The 24630-nt window shown below is 35.8% G+C and overlaps 2 protein-coding genes and 1 long non-coding RNA gene across 3 annotated transcripts in view; 2 read left to right on the top strand and 1 right to left on the bottom strand.

The window, feature by feature from the left end:
• Positions 1 to 24630, bottom strand: part of LOC102606924 (glutathione S-transferase zeta class-like) — a 102845-nt gene that overhangs the window by 44041 nt on the left and 34174 nt on the right. The window lies entirely within an intron of this gene.
• LOC112497595 (uncharacterized) lies at positions 15570 to 19994 on the top strand. Its single transcript, XR_008054557.1, has 3 exons — positions 15570 to 16098; positions 16274 to 19385; positions 19517 to 19994. It is a non-coding gene; the product is annotated as an uncharacterized LOC112497595 (long non-coding RNA).
• Positions 20219 to 21183, top strand: LOC127902083 (22.7 kDa class IV heat shock protein-like). Its single transcript, XM_052440528.1, has one exon. The coding sequence runs from the start codon at positions 20477 to 20479 to the stop codon at positions 20963 to 20965; it is 489 nt and encodes a 162-aa protein (XP_052296488.1). The 5' UTR covers positions 20219 to 20476; the 3' UTR covers positions 20966 to 21183.

Below are 24630 nucleotides of genomic sequence, written 5' to 3'. Positions count from 1 at the left end.
TTTTAAAAAAAATTGTCTAGCTTTTACAGTTTGTTTGCATTGAGATGTATTTATCATTTTTATAGAACTAGAGGATTAGGTCGATTGTGGGCATCATACGAGCTACATTTTTATAGAACCAAGTTATGCATCATTTTTTTTTTTTGATTCAATAGGGGCTCTGTTAAAAGAACTACAAGGACACTATTCGGGGGTGAGCCACCCCATACATATCATGAAGAAGAAAAGGAATGACACAATCCGGGGGACTACTCAAATTGTGAAGGCCAATTGGAAGGTCGGAAGCGTAATTCGCAATTGAGTCTGCAGCAAAATTTGCCTCTCTGTAAACATGGTTCACATAAATGTGCCAATTCCTGTGTATAAGCTCTTTGATGGACGAAACAAGCGGAGAGTATTCATTAGTCATTTCTTCAAGATTATTCAGCATTTGAACAACGCATTGACTATCGACTTCAACAAGAAGCCAGCGAATACCGTGGTCCCAAGCCATAACCATACCTTGATAAACCCCCCATAGTTCTGCAATTGTGACCGAACAATACCCAATGTTCATTGCAAAGCCACTAACCCAATCCCCGTTAGAGTTCCGAAGAATTCCTCCAGCAAACGAACCCCCATTTCTTCTACATGCACCATCTGAGTTAAGTTTGCACAAAGGCCATACAGGGGGTTGCCACCTAATCCACTTTTCCACTTTTCTTGTTGGACCATTGAGGCCAGACTTGTTGGAGCTAGTGATCTCTTCTGCACGAATAAGAACATCTTGAGCCATGCGAAGTGAGTCCGTTGAAACCTTATTAAACTGGTACTGATTCCGCCAAAACCATAGTCTCCATATTGCGACTCCAAACATACAAGACCACTCCAAACCATTCTCCATGCATTGGTTACTTCTCAAATTAAGAGTTAACCAGTCAATAAGATTTGAAGAGAAAAAAACTTGACGCCATTCACTTGGGAGAAGTTGGTTTCATAACCTTCTTGCCATAAAACAGTCACGAAGTACATGAAGCGTGGTCTCTGATGCCACCCCACAATGGTCACAGGTCCAGTCAATATGGATGTGCCTTCGTCCAATTTCGGCTTTTGTCTTCAACCGATCATGAAGGGCAAGCCATATAAAGGTTTGCACACGAGGCGGCCCCTTCCATTTCCAAGCAATGTTCCATGTTGTGCAAATTTTAATGTACTCGCAAGCGCACGAATCTATTGTAGTATAGACTAATGGTGACGAGTGTCGATCCCACGAGGAGGTGGATTTTAATTATATATAGAATTAATTTTGTAAATGGGTGGTTGGAATTGTGGTGGAAGTGATTTAAATTATCCTAAAATTGGAATTGAAATGGCGATAATAAATTCTAAAATTGGACTTGCAATGGCGAGAATAAATTGAAGAGAAATCTATTAAATTGACGTACTTGGGTATCTGGATCCGTATCAACATACATCATGGGCTAAATAATCCGTATTAATGCCAATTAAATCATGAGGGGGGAATCCACACCTCATGAACCACGCTCTAATCAATATGGTGCGAAGGGCTTATCGTGCCAAATAATAATAACCTTGTACTAGAGGGCCGGTGAAACCAAGGCGGTACTAGACAAGATTAGTATTATTTGTCGACGAGAAGTCAAAACATCCACAAAAACTAGAGGGGAAGAGAAAATAAATTTATCAAATAAAGCCCATGACACATGTTGAGACTTCACCTTCAACCCAAGCTTGAAAGAAAATTAGCCACTCATAATTGAACTAGGGGTAAAATAGGAATTTATTAAAATACGAAGAAAATACAAGATGGAGAGGGAATTACAGAAAATGGATCCCAAAAATGGATTCAGAGCTATCAAATTAGGGGGGAGAGGCCCCCTTTTTATAGATACATGGAGTAAATCATGGCCATCGGATTAAAAACAGTTTGGACGCTCAGGATTGCGCCACGTCATCAGTCAATGCCACATCATCGGTCCGTCTATGTGAACAGTGTCGTGAACAGTAACGTATACAGTATCGTACACGTGAATAGTACCGTACAAGTGAACAGTGCCATTTTTCCTTTTATGCTCCTCCTAAGGTTTTCGACCGTCCTGAGTTCAAAAGTGATGTCCGTTTTGCCATCTGATTTCTCGTTTATTGTGAAATGACTATGATGCCCCTAAAATACATAAAATCTTAATTAAAATAAAACACATGTAATTAAATCACAAAAAGGTTAAATACATAAAAGTAAGGGTTGTTAGTAAGACTTGAAATGTAAAATGACGGTTTTCTCCTTTATAAATATACATTTTCTAATACTCAACATTCCACCGAGAGTGTTCTATACCAGTTTCGTTTTCAGTTATGGCCATATAGGCAGACTTGATAGAGAAATCCCCCCGTTGAGAATTGGCCCAAAAAAATTTATCATCGCCCTTTCCTTCCATTGGTGGCTGAACAGCTGCAATTCCTAAAATAATACAATTCGGGAGGAGATGTTCAAAAGAATCCCAACGCCAGTTACCATTAGTATCGACAAAATCAACAACTAAATTCATTAAACTCTCGACAGGAATAGGAGCCAGCGCATATGAACTCAAAGGCTTGTGCTTAGTAACCCAACAGTCCAACCAAAAACGGACCCTCCTACCATTTCCTATATTCCACTGAAGCCCTTTAAGAGTATCCGACCAAACCTTTCCAATTGATTTCCAGAGATGCGAACCACTGCGAGTTGGTAAACCAAGAGGGAAGTCCGAGTCAGCTACGCCATATTTGGTATAGAGTACTCTACACCAAAGACTCGTTGGTTCAGAAACCAGACCCCAAAAGAAGAATTTAACATTATGACTCAAATTCACAAGGATTCACTATCAAATCAATTATAATAGAGTTATGTGTCCCAATTTGAGTTTCAACTGATGTGGTATTCATCGATTAGATGATGGTTAAGAAATTTTACAAGTTATGAAATCTATCATCCAATAAATAAGTGACACATAGCATTAGAACTCAAGTTAGGACTCAAATATTGGGATCTTTGACATTATTGACTAAAATAACAACAACAGCTGAGATTCTTTGGCGCCATCTTTGACATTATTGACTAAAATAACAATAACAGCTGAGATTCTTTGGCGCCAATGTGCTCGGAATACGCAGTATTTGTCAAGAACCCTATTTAAAATAAAAGAACTTGAGATATTGTATTTTAGGGCATTTCCTTTTTTTTTTTAAGGGTATCTTTAACATTATTGATTAGCTCAGATTCTTTGGCATCAATGTACTACGGAATAAGCAATACTTGTCAAGAATCATATTTTGAATAAAAGAATTTGAGATATTGTACTTTAGGGTATCTCTTTTTGTTTTCTTTAATTTAAAATCATACTTTTAACCAGTTTGGTAACTAACCGGTGATACTATTTTAAAAGTAATTAAAAAAACTTTTATTAATAGAAATAATGTGCAACATTGATTAGATCTAATAATTCATATTTCTTACATTATTGATGCCTGAAAAAAATTATAGTATCATAGAGGGACCCTTATTCTATACACGTTATAAAATCTCAATAATTACCTCAATTAAAATAACATTTTTTTTAATTTGTTAGAATAGAAATGAAAAAGATGCTCTCGACTCTTCGTACATCAATGACAAAATAAATGATGAAGAACTGCCCATTTGTTTTGCCTTATGGCCATTGGTGATTTGCTTGAAAATTCTGGTTTTGATCATTGTCGGAAGAATTTAAATGCAAAATAGCATCTATATAGTATGGGTTTAAAATATTTAATAGGATCACAAAAAGACACGTGATGGGGTTGGGGTGTTGAGGAGAATATACTAAAATTGGCCTACACGCGATTGGGGTGTTGAGGAGAATATTCCATATCAACTAATAAAAAATTCTTGGACTAAGAGTATAAGATTGAGATAACCCTCAACTCATGAATTAACTTTTGAGTATGAAATAGGCTACTAAGCTTTTATACAATTATCTATTTATAAAACCTGGAATCCAACTTTCTCATCTTATATAATATTAATACTTCAATGCAGTCTCGTACTGCCAAAATCTAAACAAGGTAGCAAACCGGTTTAATTGCTTGCCCTTAGTAATATATTAATTTTTGTTATTTGCTTTCTTTTAATATTGTAATATTAATTTGTTTCTCTGTTTTATCATTAAAAATTCTCTTTGGTCCGCTATTGGTGTTTAATTTGTAATCAATCATGTTCACACAAGTCAAGTGAAACAAAACGTTTTCAAAAAAGTGATTTGATTTTTTTAAACCTACTTTGATTTGATTGATAAAAACAGATTTTCAATGATTAAGATCATTATGATTGCAGCTTCTTACGTGAAACTTATGAAAGCAAACGCATGCACACACACTCTCACTACCTCTTACTCCGATTCGCTCCTTCTCATTTGGTCAAATTTACGGCAGCAGCCAGCCCACCACACTCACTATCAAAGGAGAACTTTCTACATCGAGCGCTACTGACAGCCGTCATTTTGACCATACATTTGGTTTTCAATTTTCATTCACCTCACCAGTCAAAGCAGAGTATGTTGTTGAATAAATAACACAGGACCCACGTAAGACGATTGTGTTAGACCTGTAATAACGATAAAAGTGAAGAAACATGATTTGATAGAAAAGTTAATGTTTCAACAGCCGAAGAAACGCAAAAAAGATTTGATAATGATTTTCAATTTTGTCGCTTCTTGGGCTTTTATTTATAAATACCCCGCTGCTTGCATGCTTTGATAAAATCATCCGATCACAACAGATACAATTTATTTGATATCGAAGGATCCCAACTCATCAAAGCAATGGCAGTGTACTCAAAGATTCTAACTGCAACAGATGTTTCTAATCAGCTGGAAGTTAAGTCCAGCTGGATTAATGATTTATTTCCGGCATTCGAAGCTGGGCAATACCATCAAGACTTGGTCGTAGAGGACGAGAAAGGAGAAAAATGGGAATTCGTCTTGCGCATCCGTCAGAAAAAGCACAAGAAACCCTCTATCAGCCAAGCCACCTGGCATCCTTTTGTTGTGGCAAAGCAAGCTGAAGTTGATGATAGAGTTGAGTTTTCTAGGAAAACAGATGGAGCTACCGGATCAGCATGCAGGTACAAGATTAGAGTGATTAAAAAGGTGAAGAAAGAAGTGATGGAAAATGAGGGGAAAGAAGTGATAAAAAATGAGGGGAAAGAAGTGAAGCTATTCGGTGTTATTATCGGTCATGCTTAACTTATTCCCAACAATTAAAGTGGACAAGTGTTCGCTTTCTTTATTAACTGCATGCTATTACGCTTATTATCCTGTTTTTCTTCTTGAAGTGAGATTTGTTTACTTAAAAGAATTTTTTTTTTTATTATTCTGGTTTTCCAGAATTGCTTGTCCGTTCATGCTATTTTAGTTCACTTTCTATCCATCTTCATGTATTTCTTTTCTATTAATAATATGGCAGTTGTTCAAATATCGCAATTGTTCAACTCTCTCTCCTCATGTATATCTAGGGTTTCTATTGTCTAGCTTTTACATTAATTTAAAAAAAAAATAGTCTACCTTTTACAGTAAGGGTTTCCATAAGCTAATATTCCAAGTCATTGACACGCTCCATTGTCTATAATTTTATAAGGCTAACATCTTATGCATGGTAACACAATTACGCCACTACGTACTCTCCTTATATTCCAAAAGAAGAGAGTATAAAACAGCCTAACCCTTCAAAATATAAACTAGAAAGCGACAAATATTAGACACATAATGTGGTAGGATAAGACATAATTTATTCAAACACGCGCGTGCAAAGAAATATTCTCATAATTTGTTCAATAAATTCCGCTTGAATAGTCAAGATCCATATAAAAAAAAAAAAGAACAAAGAAAAAAGAAAAAAAAACTGTTATAGTTTGAAGAGAATGATTTGGTAAAAGCATCACAAGTGTTATCATCAGTTGATTTTATTTTTCAACCAATTCTTTCAATTCAAATCACTTTAAACTCACGTAAGTATGTGGTAGGTCATTAACTTCCAAAATCCAACTTTCTCCAGTTAAATAGCGTTAATACTTCAATACAGATCGGTATCGACAAAAACCAAACAAACTAAACTAACCTATAACAGTTATCATTGACAATTCTGTTTGGTCGTCCTTTGGCGTATAACTTTTTATCAATTCATGTTCACACAAGTCAACTGAAACATAAGCTTACATAATTTGATTTGATTTTTTTCAAACCTACTTTGATTTGATTAATAGATTGTTAATGATTGAGAGCATTATCATTACAGATTTTTACGTGAAACCTATAAAAGAAAACGCAAGTACACATGCACACTGTCACTATCTCTTACTTCCAGTTTGGTCAAAATTTATGGCTGCATCCACGTACAATCACTTCCAAAGAACTTTCTACTTCAACATCAAGAGCACTTTCCGGTCTGCCAATCACTTGAAAGCAAACGTAACATTCAAAGTTTTCAAAAATGATGATGATTGAAAGTGACAGTAAAAATGAATGCACCAACAAATTAATTTCTCTAATCCATCACTGAAAATATATATCCACAAATATTAATTAATTAAGTTTCTTCCCGTGATGTTGATATTTTTGGGAAGGATTTTATCTACCTAAATACTACGCATATTTGAATTGGTTTAGATAATACTTAAAAGAAACCACTTATTATATTTCGTTTGAAAAGACGAATATGATGATTCTCAATTTCACCTCACCAGTCAAAGCAGAGTATGTTGTTGAATAAATAACACAGGACCCACGTACGACGACTTGCGTTAGACCTATGATAACGATAGATTTGATAGAAAGTTAATATTAATGTTTCAACAGCCGACGAAATGCAAAAAAGATTTGATAATGATGTTCAATTTTGTCGGCTCTTGGGCTTTTCTTATAAATTCACCCCCTGGCTCATCCTTTGATCAGATCACAACAAGTACAATTTATTTGATATCGAAGGATCTCAACTCATCAAAGCAATGGCAGTGTATTTAAAAACTCTAACTCCAACAGATATTTCTATTCGGCTGGAAGTTAATGCCAACCGTCTTAGAGGTTTTTTTCCGGCATTCGAAGCAGGGCAATACCGTCAAGTCTTGGACGTAGAGGACGAGGATAGAAAAAATTGGAAATTCGTCTTGTGCATCCGTCAGGGACAGTACGAGAAACCCTTTATCAGCCAAGCCACCTGGCGTCCTTTTGTTGAGGAAAAGCAAGCAGAAGTTGGTGATGCAGTTGAGTTTTCTAGGGAAACAGATGGAGCTTCTGGATCAGCATGCAGGTACAAGATTAGATTGATTAAAAAAGGGATGAAAAAGGAGGAGAAAGAAGTGATGGAAAATGAGGAGAACGAAGTGATAAACAATGAGAAGAAAGAAGTGAAGCTATTCGGTGCTATTATCGGTTATAGCAACAATTAAAGTGGAAATGTGTTCGCTTTCTTTATTAATTGCATGCTATTACGCTTATTATCCTGTTTTTCTTCTTGAACTGAGATTTGTTTACTTAAAATAAAATAAAAAAAGTTTGTTATTATTCTGGTTTTCCATAATTGCTTGTACGTTCATGCTATTTTAGTTCATTTTCTATCCATCTTCATGTAGTTCTTTTCTATTAATAATTTGTAGTTGTTCAGCTATCGCAATTGTTCAACTCTCTCCCCTCATGTATGTCTAGGGTTTCTATTGTCTAGCTTTTACAGTAAGGGTTTCCATAAGCTAATATTCCAAGTAATTGACATGTGCGTCATGATCTATAATCTTAAAGGCCAACATCTTATGTATGGTACCACAGCCACGCCACGACATACTCTCTTTATATTTCAATAAATTCCTCTTGAATAGTCAAGATTCATATATAAAAAAAAGAAAAAAGAAAAAGAAAAAATTTGTTATAGTTTGAAGAGAATGATTGGGTAAAAGCATCACAAGTGTTTTCATGAGTTGATTTTATTTTTCAACCAATTCTTTCAATTCAAATCACTTAAACTCACGTAAGTATGTGGTAGGTCATGAGCTTCCAAAATCCAACTTTCTCCAGTTAAATAGCGTTAATACTTCAATACGGATCGGTATCGACAAAAACCAAACAAACTAAACTAACCTATAACACTTACCAATAACAATTCTGTTTGGTCGGCTTTTGGTGTTTAATTTTTTTCAAATCACGTACACGTAAAAGCGAACGCAAGCACACGTGCCCACTGTCACTGTCTCTTCCGTCCAATTGGGTGAAAATGTATGGCAGCAGCCATGCACGTACAATCACTTTCAATATATATAATTTTTTTTAATAGTTTTTCAAAGAATACATCAACATCAAGAGCACTTTCTTGTCTGGCAATCATTTGACAGCAAAACGTAATATTCAAAGTTTCAAAATGATGATGATTAGAAGTGACCGTAAAAATAAATGCTCCAACAAATTAGTTTCTCAAATCCTTCACTGAAAATATATATCCACCAAATATTAATTAATTAAGTTTATTTTATTGATGTTGATATTTTTGGGAAGGATCTTTATTGTTGTTTCAGAGACATTAGACATGCCTATAATAGTTAAAAGAAAGTTATACTTGATATTTTATAGATCTTTCCGAATAAAGAAATTAAGCTACCTACGAACTAAGCACATATATGAATTGGTTTGGATAATAGTTATAAGAAATCACTCATTATATTTGGTTTGTAAAGACGAGTATGATGATTCCCAATTTTCATTCACCTCACCAGTCAATACTCAAATAGAATTATAACTTTTAATCGTAGGACAAAATGCAGTATTCGTTTCTGTTTTCAATTTACGTCAACGTCATTTTTTTTATTTTTAGGATGACCGCAGCCAAGAATTAAAGATTGAGAAGAATATTCTATTTCACAAAAAGACGGCCCGTGATTTGGGTGCTGGTAATCATCACCAATCATTTTTGTCAATCAGAGCAGAGCATGTTGTTGAATAAATAAAACGGGACCCACAGACAATTGTGTTAGACCTATGATAGCCATAAAAGTGAAGAAACATGATTTGATAGAAAGGTTATTGTTTCAACAGCCCCAGAAATGTTAATAATATAAAATGCCAAAAAGATTTGATAAATGATTTTCAATTTTGTCGCTTCTTGGGTTTTTCTATTATAAATATCACCCCCCTTGCGCATGCTTTGATCAGACCACAAGAAGTACAATTTATTTGATATCGAAGGATCAAAATTCATCAAAGCAATGGAGGTGTATTCGAAGATTCTAACTGAAACGGATGTTTCTACTCGGCTGGCAGTTGAGTCCAACACAATTGACGAATTTTTCCTGGCATTCGAAGCTGGACAATACAGTCAAAACTTGGTCGTGGAGGACGAGAACGGAGAACGATGGCCATTCCGCTTGTTCATCCGTCAGGGACCGTACAGGAAACCCACTATATCTGCTGGCTGGCGTTGTTTTGTTATGAGCAAGCAAGCTGAAGTGGGAGATCAAGTTGTGTTTATTAAGGAAAGAGCTGGAGCTATAGGATCAGCCTTCAGGTACAAGATTAGAGTGAGTAAAACCACTGAAGCTATTCGATGAAATGGACAAGTGTTCGCTTCCATTATTAATCGCATGCTATTAATATCTACTGCCAGAATAATAGCTACTGCCAGATATAGAATCATAACCTGGAAACATATTGTTAAGATTTTCATAGCCAACAAAATCTGGATTAGAAGTAGAGCCATCAAAGTTTGAAAAATATGCTGCTCTTGGTGTTTTTCCTTTGCCAAAGCCTCTTGGAACAGGCACATAGTCTTCAACAAATCTGTGCCAACAGACATCAGCAGTATGGCCATTTTTAAAGCAAATCTAACATATCAGCTCTCCAACATTATTGAGAATTCCTTGTGATCCACTCATGTTAACAGATTCATTTTTAGCTAGAAAAGATGGGTTCCTAGGTACTGGATTCCTAGGTGCTAGAAAATGGTTGAAACTAGTTGAGTTATTGCCAGGAAAATGTCCTCTGCCATAGCCACTTTTAAAACCTCCATTAAACATTCTTAGAGAGTATTTCATATTTCCCCTGCCAAAGAAAGGATTTCTACCACCAGAATAACTTCTTTTAAAACTTCCTCTAGGCTGTGCAAAATAAGCCCTGGGATAATATGCATTAGTGCATGCATAATTTGCATTAAACACATTTTTGTCATCTTTCTCTTGCTCTAATCTAGTCTCATGAGTGAGTAACAGCGCATAAGCATCATCAAATTCCATCCTTGAACCAGTTATAAATGCAGCAATATCACGATATCCTGATCTTAATCCATTAAGAATAGTTAACATAAGATCCTTCTCTATAATTGGACTACCAACACTGGCCATCTTACCAGCTATTGCCTTCATTTTAATACAATCATCTTCAACACTAAGAGCTTTTTTTTTAAGAGTGTTCAGTTCATATCTGAGCTAAAGAACTCGAGCTTCAGATTGAACTCCAAATTTCTTTTCCAAAGTTCTCCATATATCAAATGAACTGTCACAATTGATAACAAGACTTAAAATACCTTCACTTAATGATGACAGTAGCCAGCCAAGAAGTGTCTGATCCTGTGATCTCCAGATCTAATATTCAGATTTTCAATTTTTTGTGTAGATCCATCTACTTCAGTTAACAGAAGATACTTATTAGGTACTAATCTAGCTCCTGTGACAAAATCCTCTAAACGATTTCCTCTAATTGAAACTAAAACTTGAGAACGCCAGAGTAAGTAATTTGATCGATCTAGCTTGATAGGATTAGTAAAAGAGAAGTTGATTTGAACAGTTTGATTTGTGTTGTTTGTTGTTTGATTACGAAAGCTTGACTGTTGATTACTAGAACTAGCTTTGTATGGCTCTGATACCATGTTTGAAAGCTTGAAATTTGAATGATCAGACTATTTGGCTATTGAGAAAATATGTTCTGGTTGCAGAGAAAATCGTAAAGAGACTTCTGGAATCTTATGTTTTTATTTCACTTTTCTTAATAACGAAATGATTACAAGATGCTCTTATTTATACTCAGTTGTTTACAGCTAACAGAAATGAAGAAACTAACTAAATAGAAACTTAACGTGCTTAACTAATTTCAGCTGAGCTGGCACTTCACTCTTCAACTAATTTAGCTGATTGTACTCAACTCACACATGCGCTGCATGCTTCCATATATTATGAGCTTCCTTAACAAATCAGCCCATGGATGAAGTGCACCATGAACCAGTGCAAGATAATCAACGGCCCATATGAAAAAAGAAACTTCCAGACAGGCAAAAAGACTACGTCGTTTAGGATGGTTCATGGAAATGCTTTGATTAGCTGCGTTTATTTCAGATTCCTTTTTGTTGTTTTCTGTTGCGTTGTTAAAATTGGTTAATTTTCAATCTGTTATATATTTAGTAGCTTTGTTGTTTTTAAGGGCATGAAATGAATGAACAATTTTCTTTCTCTCTTTGACTCTTCTTTCTCATTCTCAAATTTCTGAATTTCCTTCGTTGGAGCAATCACTCGCTTGATGAAATGGTAATTTCGATATTGCTCTCAGTTTCACAAATTAAGAGCGTATCACCATACTAGATTATTTTTTCTCGCAAATTAATCTCAAGTAAGAAATAAAAAAATTAAAAATAAATAAGTGGGGGTTGGGATAAAAGAACACCTAAAATTAATCATGTTCATTGAGACTCGAAGCCTTTATCTATTTCTTGTCTTACCTGTACTGGAGGTAAACCCTAATTGGCTTGAAAATTATAGACTAAAGGAGCATATCTTTGTTTAAAAAAACAAAAAATCCAAGATTAATTTTGATCCTGGGGAAAGATTTAACATCGAAATAGCAATTTGCTACTTGCTTTGTTATATTATGTGTGTGTAGGTCGGAGGGTCGGGTGTTAATTGAAAAATAAAAATAAAAAGAGACAAGTTGTGATGGGGAAGCATTAACTCAATTATTTCATTGACTTGTTTGAAATTCCTGCATCTCTGTCGCAGTCGCGGTCAATCAAAGAGTTACATCCGTTTGGGTGAATTCAATTGAAGGCGACGGATTTATAACTTCTTCTCTTACTCCTTCACAAGCAAAATTCTCTCTCTCTATATCACACATCAAGATTTTCTTGAAATTTAAAAAACCGATACGGTTCTGTACATAATATCTTTCAAAGAACAGAAGTGCAGCCCCGAAATTAATTTACTCAAATCAGATCAAATGGGTGGATTCATCTGTATATGTTAAAAAGTCTAAGAAGCAATCTCCAATAGAACAAAAAGTAAGATCAAAAGGGTGGCTTCTATGGTACCTGTTTCCATTTACTGGTAGAGTACATTATAGGAGGGTAAACTCTAGGATGTGTTGCTCTCTTCGATCGTGGCATAGATTCTATTAGTTCCTATTTCTAGTGCGGAGCCATATTTGATTAGGTGGGATCTCACTACTAAGGGCACTTTTCGTTTGCGAATAGTATGGAAGCTTGTGCATTGTTCTAGGCTGAAAGATGAGGTTTTTCCACTTATCTGGCAGTGACATATCCCTTCTTCGATTTCTTTCTTTCTTTGGCTAAAGTTGCATGGATTTTTGGCTACTGATGATACTTTGTGTTCGAAGTGATTTTGCATGGTCTCTCAGTGTGTTTGCGGTTGGGCCGCTAAGACTTCCTGACACTTATTCCTTGATTGCTCGCGAGTTAGGTTGGTTTGGGATAATTTTTGTCAGACTTTGTGTATGAGCTGTTGTTGTTTTGACACCTGAAGCTTTACTTTTTCATTGGTTGTGGTTTGCCCTTTCTCAGAGCCATTTTCAAGTACTTCCTTATTTTATTCTGTGGCAAGTTTGGAAGGCTTATAATGCTTTCAGATTTGATTCCCAACGTTTCTCAGTTAATACGATTATCCATTGGGTGGGATTGGATCTCGGGCTTACTAATTTTGCTTTTGGATTTAACCCTTCCCAGCTGCAGGGAGTTTTAGATTCTCATCGGGCTGAGCTGCAGGGAGTTTTAGATTCTCATCGGGCTGAGGTTTTGGTTGCTTTTGGATCTTTTCTCGGTTGTAAGTCAATATGAGCTTATGACCATTTGGGAGGGATTGGAACTTGCTGTTCAGCTTGGTTACTCTAAGCTTGAGGTAGAGTCAGATTTTGCCACGACGGTTTCTTGAATTCATTCCTAGGGTCCTATTCGATGGGATTATGCCTATTCTCTGCGTCAAGTGTGTGCTTTAACATTTTTCTCTCTTATTTTGGTAAGGGATGTGCTTTGGAAGGCTATTTTTGCTGCTGACTTTCTAGCCAACTGGGCCTATACTCATCGAGTTAGCCAACATTTCTTGTGCTCTCAGGAATCCCCTGCTGGCTTATTTGGCATTCTCTATTTGGACGCACAAGCAGTTCCTTATGTTAGACAATAGAATAATTGGTCTACTATTTCATTTGATGATTCTATACTTTCATTTTCTTTATTCTTATGTATTTGCTCTTGCTTTAGGAGGTTTTATTTTAGAGTGATGATACAGCTACAAACTCTTGTATAAATTTATCTTGTATGAACTGATGTGGCATTAATTCATTGGTTAAATGAAAATATAAAATATTATAAATAAATCATGTGGGTCAAGTGATATTTAATTCAACTAATTTTATCATGCCACATTAATTTGTACAAAATAAGTTTATACAATAGTTTGTGGGTATATCAATACTCTTTATTTTATATCCCCCTCCTTGTTTTTTTTAACTTTTTACTGATTTATATAACAGGTATGAGTCACGCCTAACTCCCTGCCTCTTGTTTTTTTTTTTTTAAATGAAACCTAATAATTTTCAGTGTCCGATATGCAAATGAAATAAAATTGACATCATACCAAATTACATTTGTATAATGCCAAAAAAATATGCATTTTATTAGTTTAATTAAAAATTACATTTGCATCATGTCATAATATAATTCAACTACTCTTGTTCCGGCCACGATGACGGTGACTACTACCAGTACAACACCACCTACATGATTCAAAACCACCTGTAGACTTACTTCTCTGTGGCTAACAACAACAACTACCGAGGACACACCACTCGCAAGGCCACGATATCTCAAAACTCAGTGGATTATAGGAATCTTACTCTGGGTTTGGATTTGTTAGTTTCCTTAATGGTGTGCTTGTCCTACTTCAGATCAGCAGTTTCAGGTTCAACCATCTTTTAACTTACATGGTTTCTGGGGGTGATAGCATTTCTGCGATTGCATTCCTTTTCAACGTCGACCAACATGCCCTTCTTGACGCTAACAAGCTATCACAAGATGACGTTACATTTCCCTTCACTCCAATTCTAGTTCTCTTAAAACTGCCCCCACCAAGATCCAGCTATTTGTACCATCTCCACCACCTTCTTCTCCACACACCTCCGTCTTACTCCTGTACCTCTTCTAATCATCAATTATTACATATACATAATACAAAAATATTATACATACATATACTTATAAACATGCAAGTAAATTTAATTCAATATTATGTCAATTTCAATAATTTATATTTTTATAACAGTTTGATAGTACGATTTATCAAATATATATGACAAAATTTAAAATTTATGGTATTTTTATCAATAATAATAATATATAATTTCAAATATTATTATTATTATTATTATTATTATTAGTAGTAGTAGTAGAAGATTTTAATAATGATAATATTAATAAAAATAATTAATAGCAGTTTAAATAATAAAGTTAATATTATAATTATAATAATAATAATAATAATAATAATAATTGATAAATTTTAATAATATTAATATTAATTAATGTTTATTATTATTATATTATAATAAAAATTATAAAGGACCTATTTGCAAATAATACAAAATTTTTGGGTATTTTCATAATTCTACATAGACCAAAATGCCAAAATGACAGAATTTGATTGAGGTTAATTTGGAGATTATGAAAGTTCAATGGCGTAAAACGGATAGTTCTGGGAACATGAATCTATTCCCAACCCCTCTTGTGAATGAAATCTATAGGAGTGATTCCTAAATTTGTGTGGCCTGCACGATTCCGATTCTAATTTCAATTCCGCTCTTATTTGGTGAAATAAATACTATCGATGATTCCGATTCTAAATTCTTATTCTTCAATCTGAGAAGTAAACACACCCTTATTAATTGATTTACTTCACAATTGATTATTTCTACCTTACATCTAATATTAGTTATTGTAAAAGCTTACTAAACTAGCTCTAAATCAGATTATAAATGATAATTTAATTTTTAAAGCATAAATAATTCAATATATTATCACGAAATAATTTTAGTTAATTAGTACGTAAATATAACGCTAAAATTATGATTTTGTATTCATAAAAATATATCTTTAAAACATTTATAATATAAGTTATAATATTTAATTTTCTCTTATTATTCTCATAATAAAAAATATATTTTGCAATTATGAATTAGTGTAATGACTAAATAAGCTATAATTGTTTTAATTTAAATTTTCTTATTTTTAACTTATCTCTTTGACTTAATAACTTGAGGGTCCGTTCAATCGTAAAGGAAAAGAAAATGGTCTTGGCGCAATAGTTTTCTCTCTTTCTCTCGGCCGATCCGTCGTGGAAAAATGACTTATGGTGCCATTTTAGACAACAACTGCACTTCCACGAGTGCCGTCATTTTCCCCGGTTCCGACCCATCTCACCTGTTCTGCTGTTCATACTCCCTAGCGCCGGCAATGCCAATATGGGAGTGTTCGTAGCTGACGTATTGGACTCCGACGTCGTTTCATGGGCGGTTCACGGTTGAGGGATGCAATGGAGTATTCTGCGTGGCGACTCCTCGCACGTTGGAGGATCCTGTGGGCCTGGAGAACAGGAGAAGGAGCTTGTTCTTCCGGCGGTTCAAGGGACACTTAATGGGCTTGAGGCTGCTAAGTGGTTGGGGTGAGGCGCGTGGTGGTCACCAGCTCCTTTTCAGCTATTTTTGCGCCGAGTCCCGGGTCGAAAGATAAGGTCTTTGGTTAGACTTTGTGCACTGATCTTGATTATTGCAAGTCTCTTTTAAGGTTATTTTTTCTTATCAAAGTTCCTATTTTTATTTTTCAATGTTATTCGGTTAGTGGAATACATCATCATCATAAGCGTGGTTTTTTGAATGATTAACAGTTGTGGTTTTTTTGAGTTGAAGGGAATATTGATGAACAATTGGGTGATTATTTTGTTTGCCTATAAATTTTGCAGGTTTAATTTGTGAACTTTGAGTGGAAGGTATTTTCAAAAGTTCTTTTGGTGTTACCAAAGTGGCTTTTGTGTAGTCGGAAGCTTGTTTTGTGTTTATTTGTGGTGTTCCGTTGAACTAAGCAAAAGCTTTTCTAGTCTTCTTGATGGAACAACAGTTGGTGATTAGAATTCGCAAAAGTGCTGGGCTTTTTTGGTAGAAAAGCAAAGAATTTCAAGTGCTTTTAAGATAAACCTTGAAAAAGCGCTTTCACTAAATTCACAGAAAGTGATTATATGACCAATTTCATCAGTTAAATTTATGGATGGAAGATAGAGTTCTGTTTGTCAAAAAGGGAAGTGTTGGTACAGTGAGATTATAGGTTCTTAAATTGGTTTGTGTCCTGGGACTCAAATTGACAAATCAAGACCAATCCGCATCTATGTATATTCATTTTCTCGAGTGAAGTACCCGGTTGTGGACAGCTTTTCTGCTGTTGTATGCATCCAATTTTACATGTGGGATTTTAATTGTTGGTTAATATACATCCTATTAATGCTCCTGCTGCTTCTGGTAGATATCTATGCACAGATGGTATCTATTTTACCTGTTAGTACTTTTATTAATTATTGTTTTGTTTTTGAGTTTTGTTTTTGATATCTATCAGTCTCCAACCTCTTCCCCGAGTTTCCTGTTCACAGGTTTGTTATACGCCTCACACTCACACTTAATATTATGGCTCACTGTTTCATTTTATCATAGTTACTGTGACCCTCTTCTCTATTATACTTCCAAATGAAAAATAAAATGGTGCCACTTTTTTTATTAAGTGGCTCCACGATGCAGCTTTTGGTAGTTGTCATTCCCAATGATAGGAAAAACAGTTACAATCAAATCTCATGAGCACGGCCGGCATAAATTATCACTACATTAATTCCTACACTGATTTGTGAACCAAGTCTATATTTTACCTGTTAGTACTTTTAATATCTGATTGAATCATACAAAATCAATCATTATTGTTTTAGTTATCACCCAACGGAGTAGGTTGACTAAGTTGATTGTTGGAATTTTTGGTTGTGCGTTGGCAAAACTGGCTGTTATGGTGGGATGAGAGACGTTACAAGAATCCTATTTAATTTTAAAAAAAAAAGGTTACGAGAAAATTTGAAGTTTTACTATTTATACAGAAGCCATGACATGGTCTTGTGTAACATGACCACATCCTTTAATTTTATGTTTTACTTTGTAGATTTCCTGAAAGAATGATCCTTGTTATGAAGTTAATCCTTTGCAAATTAGAGTTTGCTTACTGTTACCCTTTTTGGAACTGTAACTACAGAGATGACTAGAGATCATTTTATATGGATGAGAGGTGAAGTTCACTTGGTTGTTAATTTTAAGTGAAGAGGCTGAATTGCAAAGAATTTAGCACAGAAAGTGACGCAACACTCAATTTCAATAGTTTTGTTTAGGGATCAGTTGTTTTGAGTGATCAATGCGATAATCCAGATTCTAACATGATGATCCTAGTTGAAGGTGATAATTGCACCCATATGTGGTGTACAATTGGACATGAATATATTATTTCTCTCTTAAATTATTATGACTTTCTAGTGCTTATCCTTTCATGTTTATGGTGGAGCACCTGTAGCTGTGAGCTTCTCTTTTTTGAAATTTCGTTTCTTTAGAATCACTTCTTACTCTTTAGAATTGAATGAGCCTCTTGCTGTTGTTTACATGTATCCACTTTATGAAGTGGAGCTTTTCTTCTCGAATAGTTCAGTTCTTGATAGATACGGTAGAATAAAAATATTCTCTCTGATAAGTCTGTCAATTCGATTGCTTTGTGTAGTTTGCCTTCTATATTAGATTTTTGTCTCTCTTTAGCCTTGGTGAAGAAGCTTTACATTTTATTTGCTGCCCTGGAGTCCTTTTGAAGCCTCGTTGGAACAAAATGCTAATGGTTAATTGCTTCATGAACCAGTTCTGCATTAATATAGGACAAAAATCAAGTATTGTTTTACTTATGAAATGGTTCTCCTGTGACTATGCAACTTTAAAAATTATGAATACTATCAATTTGAATTTTATGTTTCTGTTTACAATTTTCTAGACCAGCGCTGGAAGTATTAATTCAAAGGTAATACTCCACTAACATTTTGCTACAGTTTTCTCTGTTTTTCTGGAGGTGGTGAGTAGTAAAAGTATATATGGTCTCTAGATTTCGAAGTTTATGTGTATCAAATCAGTGATTTCTTATTCTGCTTCTTATCAAATCAGGATACAGATATAAGCTGAGTCGGAGTCGGGTCCAACACAATGGAACTTGGAACCATTTATGAAAGAAATAGCTAAGTATATTTACTTTAATTCGATAGCCAAGTATATTTACCTTAATTCTTAACATTGTTGCTGTCAGATTTGCTCACGACAGCAATGGGATTCTGATCTGGTTGAAGCCAAGTACACAAAAGACCTTGAAGATAACCTGAGCATAATCCATCTTAGGTTCAGGGAACACTCAAGCCACTCTTTAGAAACAGAGAATTCATAGTCTTCTGCTGCCAAATTTTTGAAAGCGAACATTGTGAATATCTCTACTGAGTCTAAAGTGGACTTTAAGGTGACAGAGAAGACACTTGTGACAATACTCAAGACTCTGAAGAAGCCATGGGTTTACATTTCTGGTCCAACAATCAATCCAACTGGCTTGCTTTACAGCAACAAAGAGATAGAGAATATATTAACTGTTTGTGCAAAATATGGGGCAAGAGTTGTGATTGATACGGTATTCTCAGGATTGGAATTCAACTACGAGGGTTGGGGTGGCTGGGATTTGGAAGGCTGTTCGTCACAGCTGTATTCTTCCACCAATTCGTCTTTCAATGTGTTGCTGGTCGGAGGGCTTTCTCTGAAGATGCTGACTGGAGCGCTCAAATTTGGATTTCTGGTTCTAAATCATCCTCATTTGGTTGATGCATGTAGTAGCTTTTCGGGATTAAGCAAGCCTCATAGCACAGTCGGATACGCTATAAAGAAGTTGCTTGGTCTGAGAGAGCGAAAAGCAAGAGAGCTGATGAATGCTGTTGCAGAAAATATAACTTGGAAAGTATATCAAAGCAATTGAAAGAGGTACTTCTATCTACCCTTTTAGGAGAAAATTTGAATTAAACAATTACATTCAATACATAATCTTTGAATTATATTACTCAATTCTAAATATACGTGCTATCATTTTCTCCATGGTGATCTTTCTGCGACAGGCACTTGAGAATTACGGGTGCGAAGTGGTTCAATCCTGCGGTGGTGTTTCAATGGTGGCGAAGCCCTCTGCCTATCTCAACAAAACTGTGAAGATCAACTAGCATTCATCTAGCAGTGGTGAGAAAACTGCTATGGAACAAATCAAGCTTGATGACTCAAATATCAGGGAAGCCATAGTCAAGGCAACTGGATTATGCATCAACAGTGGTTCGTGGACCAGAATTCCTGGCTATTGCCACTTCACAATTGCACTGGAAGAAAGCGAATTTGAACGAGCTTTGGATTGCATAGCTAAATTTAAAAGCGTCGTACAAAAAAGTTCTATTATCTGTCATGATTTATTTCTATTCCGTGATGACGATTGAATAAATTGAAAATCAAATTGAACTGGTTTTCACCGGTTAGCAACAATTGTGATGTTCTGAGATTATAATGAACGTTATCTCTAATGTGATTTAGGACACAATATTTTTCCAATTACAGTTACGTTTGAACAATTCCACTGTAGATATATATATAATAATGACGAAATTGTGTTTTATAACAAGTAATTGGATCAATATTAATACAATACTATTTTAAGTAACATGTGAGTCCCAATTTCTAATTCTAGTGAGCTTCCAACTCAGATTCCCAAATCAAAAGAATTTTCTCTCAGTTTCTTTTGCAAAGTCTTCTAAAGAACTATCCAGATATTGAGATATAATCCAATCTAAACCTATATATCTCTCTACTTCACCTCCCTCCATTCACCAGAAAGTCAACAAACACTTTGTTTCAAAACAAACACTTTGTTTCAAAACAAACACTCTCAACAAGCTAGCTAGCTAGCTACCCAGATGGCGAAATCAAGAATTCTTGCAATGATAATGCCTTTTCTTGTTATGGCAGCAACATTGATGATCATTGCATCACAAGCAAATGCTCTGATGCCGTACACATGATCACCTTTCTTTGACATGATGTTCCTAATGACAGGGAATCCTTTCGGGGTTCTTGAACAAACCACTCTAAAAATCCCAAAAAGAGCTGACAATCATCAAACTCTAGCCCTGGCGACAGCAGACTGGATGGAGACACCAACAGCTCATGTGATCACACTCGACATTCCAGGGATGAAGAAAGATGATGTGAAGATTGAGATTGAAGAGAACAAGGTACTGAGAGTGAGTGGGGAGAGGAAGAGTGATGATTATTATAAGGAGGGAGTCCAAAGAGAGAAATGGCACAGAGCTGAGAGAATAAGTGGCAAGTTTTGGAGGCAGTTTAAGATGCCAATGAGTGCTGACTTGGAACATGTTAAGGCTCATCAGGAAAATGGGGTTCTGAGGATCACGGTGCCAAAGCTAGCTGAGGAGAAGAAGAGGCAGCCTAATGTTATTAACATTGATGAAGAGTCTGGTACTTCTTACGGTGAAGGTACTAAGGCCACCAAGGCTCAAACGTAATTGATCTAAAATACAAGTGTTTGCTTGGCTTGATGTGCTATTTATTTCTCATCTTTACTTGGCTTTGTAGTGGAATGTTCTCTCTTTGGATGTTCTGTTTACTGTATTTTAATGGGTTTTTGAGCATGGCTTGTATGTCTTAACAACACTAAAGTGCTTTTTATAAATCCTACCCCTACAGCACTAAATGAAATTAATACGCTTGGTTCATTGTTAATAAAAATATAAAAAGAGTTTTCTTTGGCATATATTCTGTATTTTAAGAAAAAAAAAATTATCAAACTCCAATAATGAAGATATTCCGCTTCTGTTATATTGATGTGTCAATATGAAGATGTATTGTAATTATAACAGTTTTGATGAATCTAAATATTCAATAACTGATAAATTATATTTATAAATATTAATAGCAATGGCACATAACCAGTTAATTCAAGAACTCGCCTATAGTGCATTAATTTAAAGAGTATGAATAATTTTGTAATACAATCCAGCAATCGAAAACTACCTTACAACACCATTAAAAGAACATTATATCACTGTTGCGGATGAGGCTAATCAGAGAAATATAATGTGTTTGCTTGTGTGCTTTTTGTTTTTGCTATTTTTTTTTTTTTCTGGCTAATGCTTTGCTTGGATTGCTTTTTGATATTTTATTAACTTTGTCGTGGGATTCACTTGATCAATTGGTATTTTTTAGCATCATTGTTATACAACAAAAGAAGAACACCAACATACTGTTTAATTTTAATTTCATCACAATCCCACACACACAAAATGTAGAAATCTTTCATATTTTAAAATAATCACCAAACAACAATTCACAAGTTAGATTATACACAGACGAAATAATGCTAATCCAGCGAATTCAGCCATTATAATTTGATTTTCATTTATATTAATTATGTCCAATCATCTATTTTATTTAATGAAGAACACTCGAGCATTTATGTATCTAACAGGTAAAATTTCAAAACAAATTTTGCCGAAGGCAAAGTCTGATCAAAAGAAATGTTATATTACCGTACAGGGACAGCAGTAATATAACTCAGAGAAAAATGAAGTTTCAACAAGAAATTAATTACACATTTACACTCAATAAGAAATTAATTCATTAATTTCTACCAGTTTTATTTGGAAAACGTAGTCCATTATTTAATAAAAAATTCGAAAACTGATTACAAGATAAAAACTCACTGACACCGAACTCAACATGAGGTATATGGGTTAACAAGTCCCAATATTGTCCTCCATCCTTTCTGCACTTCTCTGCTATCAACGGACAGCGATAGATACTTAATTGCAAAAGTGAGGATGGCAGGCCCTTCTCCGGAAAGTATTTGAGCTTGGGACAATTCAAGAGTCGCAATTCAGTGAGGTTTTGAAGATCAACAATTGAAGAAGATAGGCGTTCCAGATTTGGAAAATTGTAAATCCACAGAGTTGTTAGAGAGGCAGGAAGAGGAAGCGCGGTCCCTAATCTTTTGTCCTCTAGTGGAAATGACACCATGTCGTCATCGCATCCTTCGATTGTGAGATGTTGCAGAGAGGAGAATCTGTGAAATCCCCGTCCCCGCTCAATCGTTGACTTCCAAATCTCCATATTACCTCGAATCCCCAGTGAATGAAGGTTGGTGGGAAGGCCATCTTCTTCAAGGCTTGGAAGCTCAACTCCTATTCTTAATTCTTGAAGAGACTTCAGATTGTGCAATCCCTTGGGTAAGGCCTCTAGTCTGTTACAATCAGATATCTCCAGCCTCGTGAGTTTCGCACCAGGCAATCCCCCTTTGGGAAAGGACACCAGATTTCCGCATCTCCGTATCTCAATCTCTTGAAGCTGGCGGAGATTATGTAAACCACTAGGTAAAATTTTCAGATTTTCACAATAAGCAATCCTGATTATTTCAAGAGACGTGTTGTTGTCCAACCTTTCTGCTATAGACTCCAGCTTTGGACAATCCCAAACACGAAGGGACTTAAGAGACTCAGGTAGATTGCCAACTTCAAGGGACTCAAGCGTGGCAGGTAACTCGTTTTTCGAAAATATACATGTCAGAGATGGACAACTGTTAATGTCCAACTCCTCAAGAAGAGATGAGGTGCACCTTCTGCTGCTGCTGCTTCTCTGTACGCCCTCTTCCACTGTCAAAGTCCTTATATTATCGCAAAACTCGATGTACAACCTCTTAAGGCTTGGTGGTAGCTGGACTCCAGCAATATATGTCAACGAACGGCAACACTCAATACTTAAGATCTCGAGAGATGAATTGAAGTCGCACATCCATGCCTCTGGTAACCATTTCAGTGCATCACAACTGTTAATTGATATTATCCTCAACTTGGCAGGCAGAGCAACCTCAGGAAAGGAAACAAGGGAACTGCAGCCGCAGATTTCTATCTCTCTCAAGGAACTAAGGCTGAGCGATGATTGTGGCAGCTTCACAAGGCCTTTGCATTCATTCAATTCTAGGTATTCAAGTCTGCATGACAACTCGCAGAGCTGCTGTTGCTGGTCTTTCTCTTCCTCCGCCACCAAGGATTGAAGTGTGGGACAGCTGTCAATCGTCAATCTTTTGAGAGAGCAAATGTCTTGTAGTAATCCGTCATGACTCTTCCATATATATGTTTGCTCTTTTGTCGACAAAATTAATTCTTCCAATTTTGGCAGTCGCAGCTTTAATGGCCCCGCAAGAAACACTTGATTTGATGTATCTCTACAAACCACTGAATTCTGTGAGCCGAGATGATCAGTTGCACTTCTCCACACAACCTTTTTACATCCACCAATCTGTAATTTGCAAAGAGCTGGAAGACTCGAAACTAAAACTGACAATTCTTCACATCCTTTAATAACAAGCTTCTCCAATGCAGGAAGGTGCTCTGGAAATGTTCCTTGCAGCTTAGAACAGCTTAAAATTTGAAGCTCTCTCAATTTAGGAAACCCTTCAACTCCCTGACTGAATCCATGAGGAATCCAGTCTTCCCATTCTTGCATGTTTTCAAAAAGAAGAGTCTCCAAGCATGGAAAAGGAATTGGAGAATCATTCCCATAGAACTCTGAACCCAACCTCTTTACTCTGCTCATTCCACTTACTGCAAGATGCTTTAAAGAGGGTAGTTGCCCGACTGACGGAAGGGCCGTACATATGCCACAATTTTCAAATTTTAAGGTCACTAAATTTGAGAACGAGGAATCTCCCAACCAAGTTGGAAATTTCATACCTCCATAGCCTTTGATACAAAATTGCTCCAGATTTGTATGAGGTTTTAGCATGTCAAGCACGCCCATTTCAGTTTCTACCTCCCTTGAAGATGAACCATCGGTACTGCAAGTCCAATTAAGCGATAATTCTTTCAGATTCTTCTTTCCATCCATTTGAGCCTCCATGGCATCACCAACGCATTTTACATTCTCCAATTTTGAAATTTTAAGTGTCCCATGAAGGTGCGTCAACAACTTTAGCTCTCGTAACCCGGAACCACTGCCTTGTCCCACAACAAAATTACACAACGTCTGAAGACTAGTCAACCTACCAATTCCTACTGGCATTTCCTCCAACGACTTCGTATTTGAATTCTTAAGATGATGCAATTTGGCGAGGTTTCCCATGTCTGCACACAACTTCTTCAGCCGATCACAATCTTCCAACAAAAGACTGTGCAAA

This window comes from Citrus sinensis, chromosome 5 (assembly GCF_022201045.2).
Source record: "Citrus sinensis cultivar Valencia sweet orange chromosome 5, DVS_A1.0, whole genome shotgun sequence".
NCBI lineage: Eukaryota > Viridiplantae > Streptophyta > Magnoliopsida > Sapindales > Rutaceae > Citrus > Citrus sinensis.
Note: the sequence above shows the minus strand (reverse complement) of the source record. Positions and strands in the feature narration are given on the sequence as shown.

Excerpts from the sequence above, each read along its gene's own strand:
- LOC127902083 (XM_052440528.1), top strand. The coding sequence starts at position 20,477 with ATGATGTTCCTAATGACAGGGAATCCTTTCGGGGTTCTTGAACAAACC.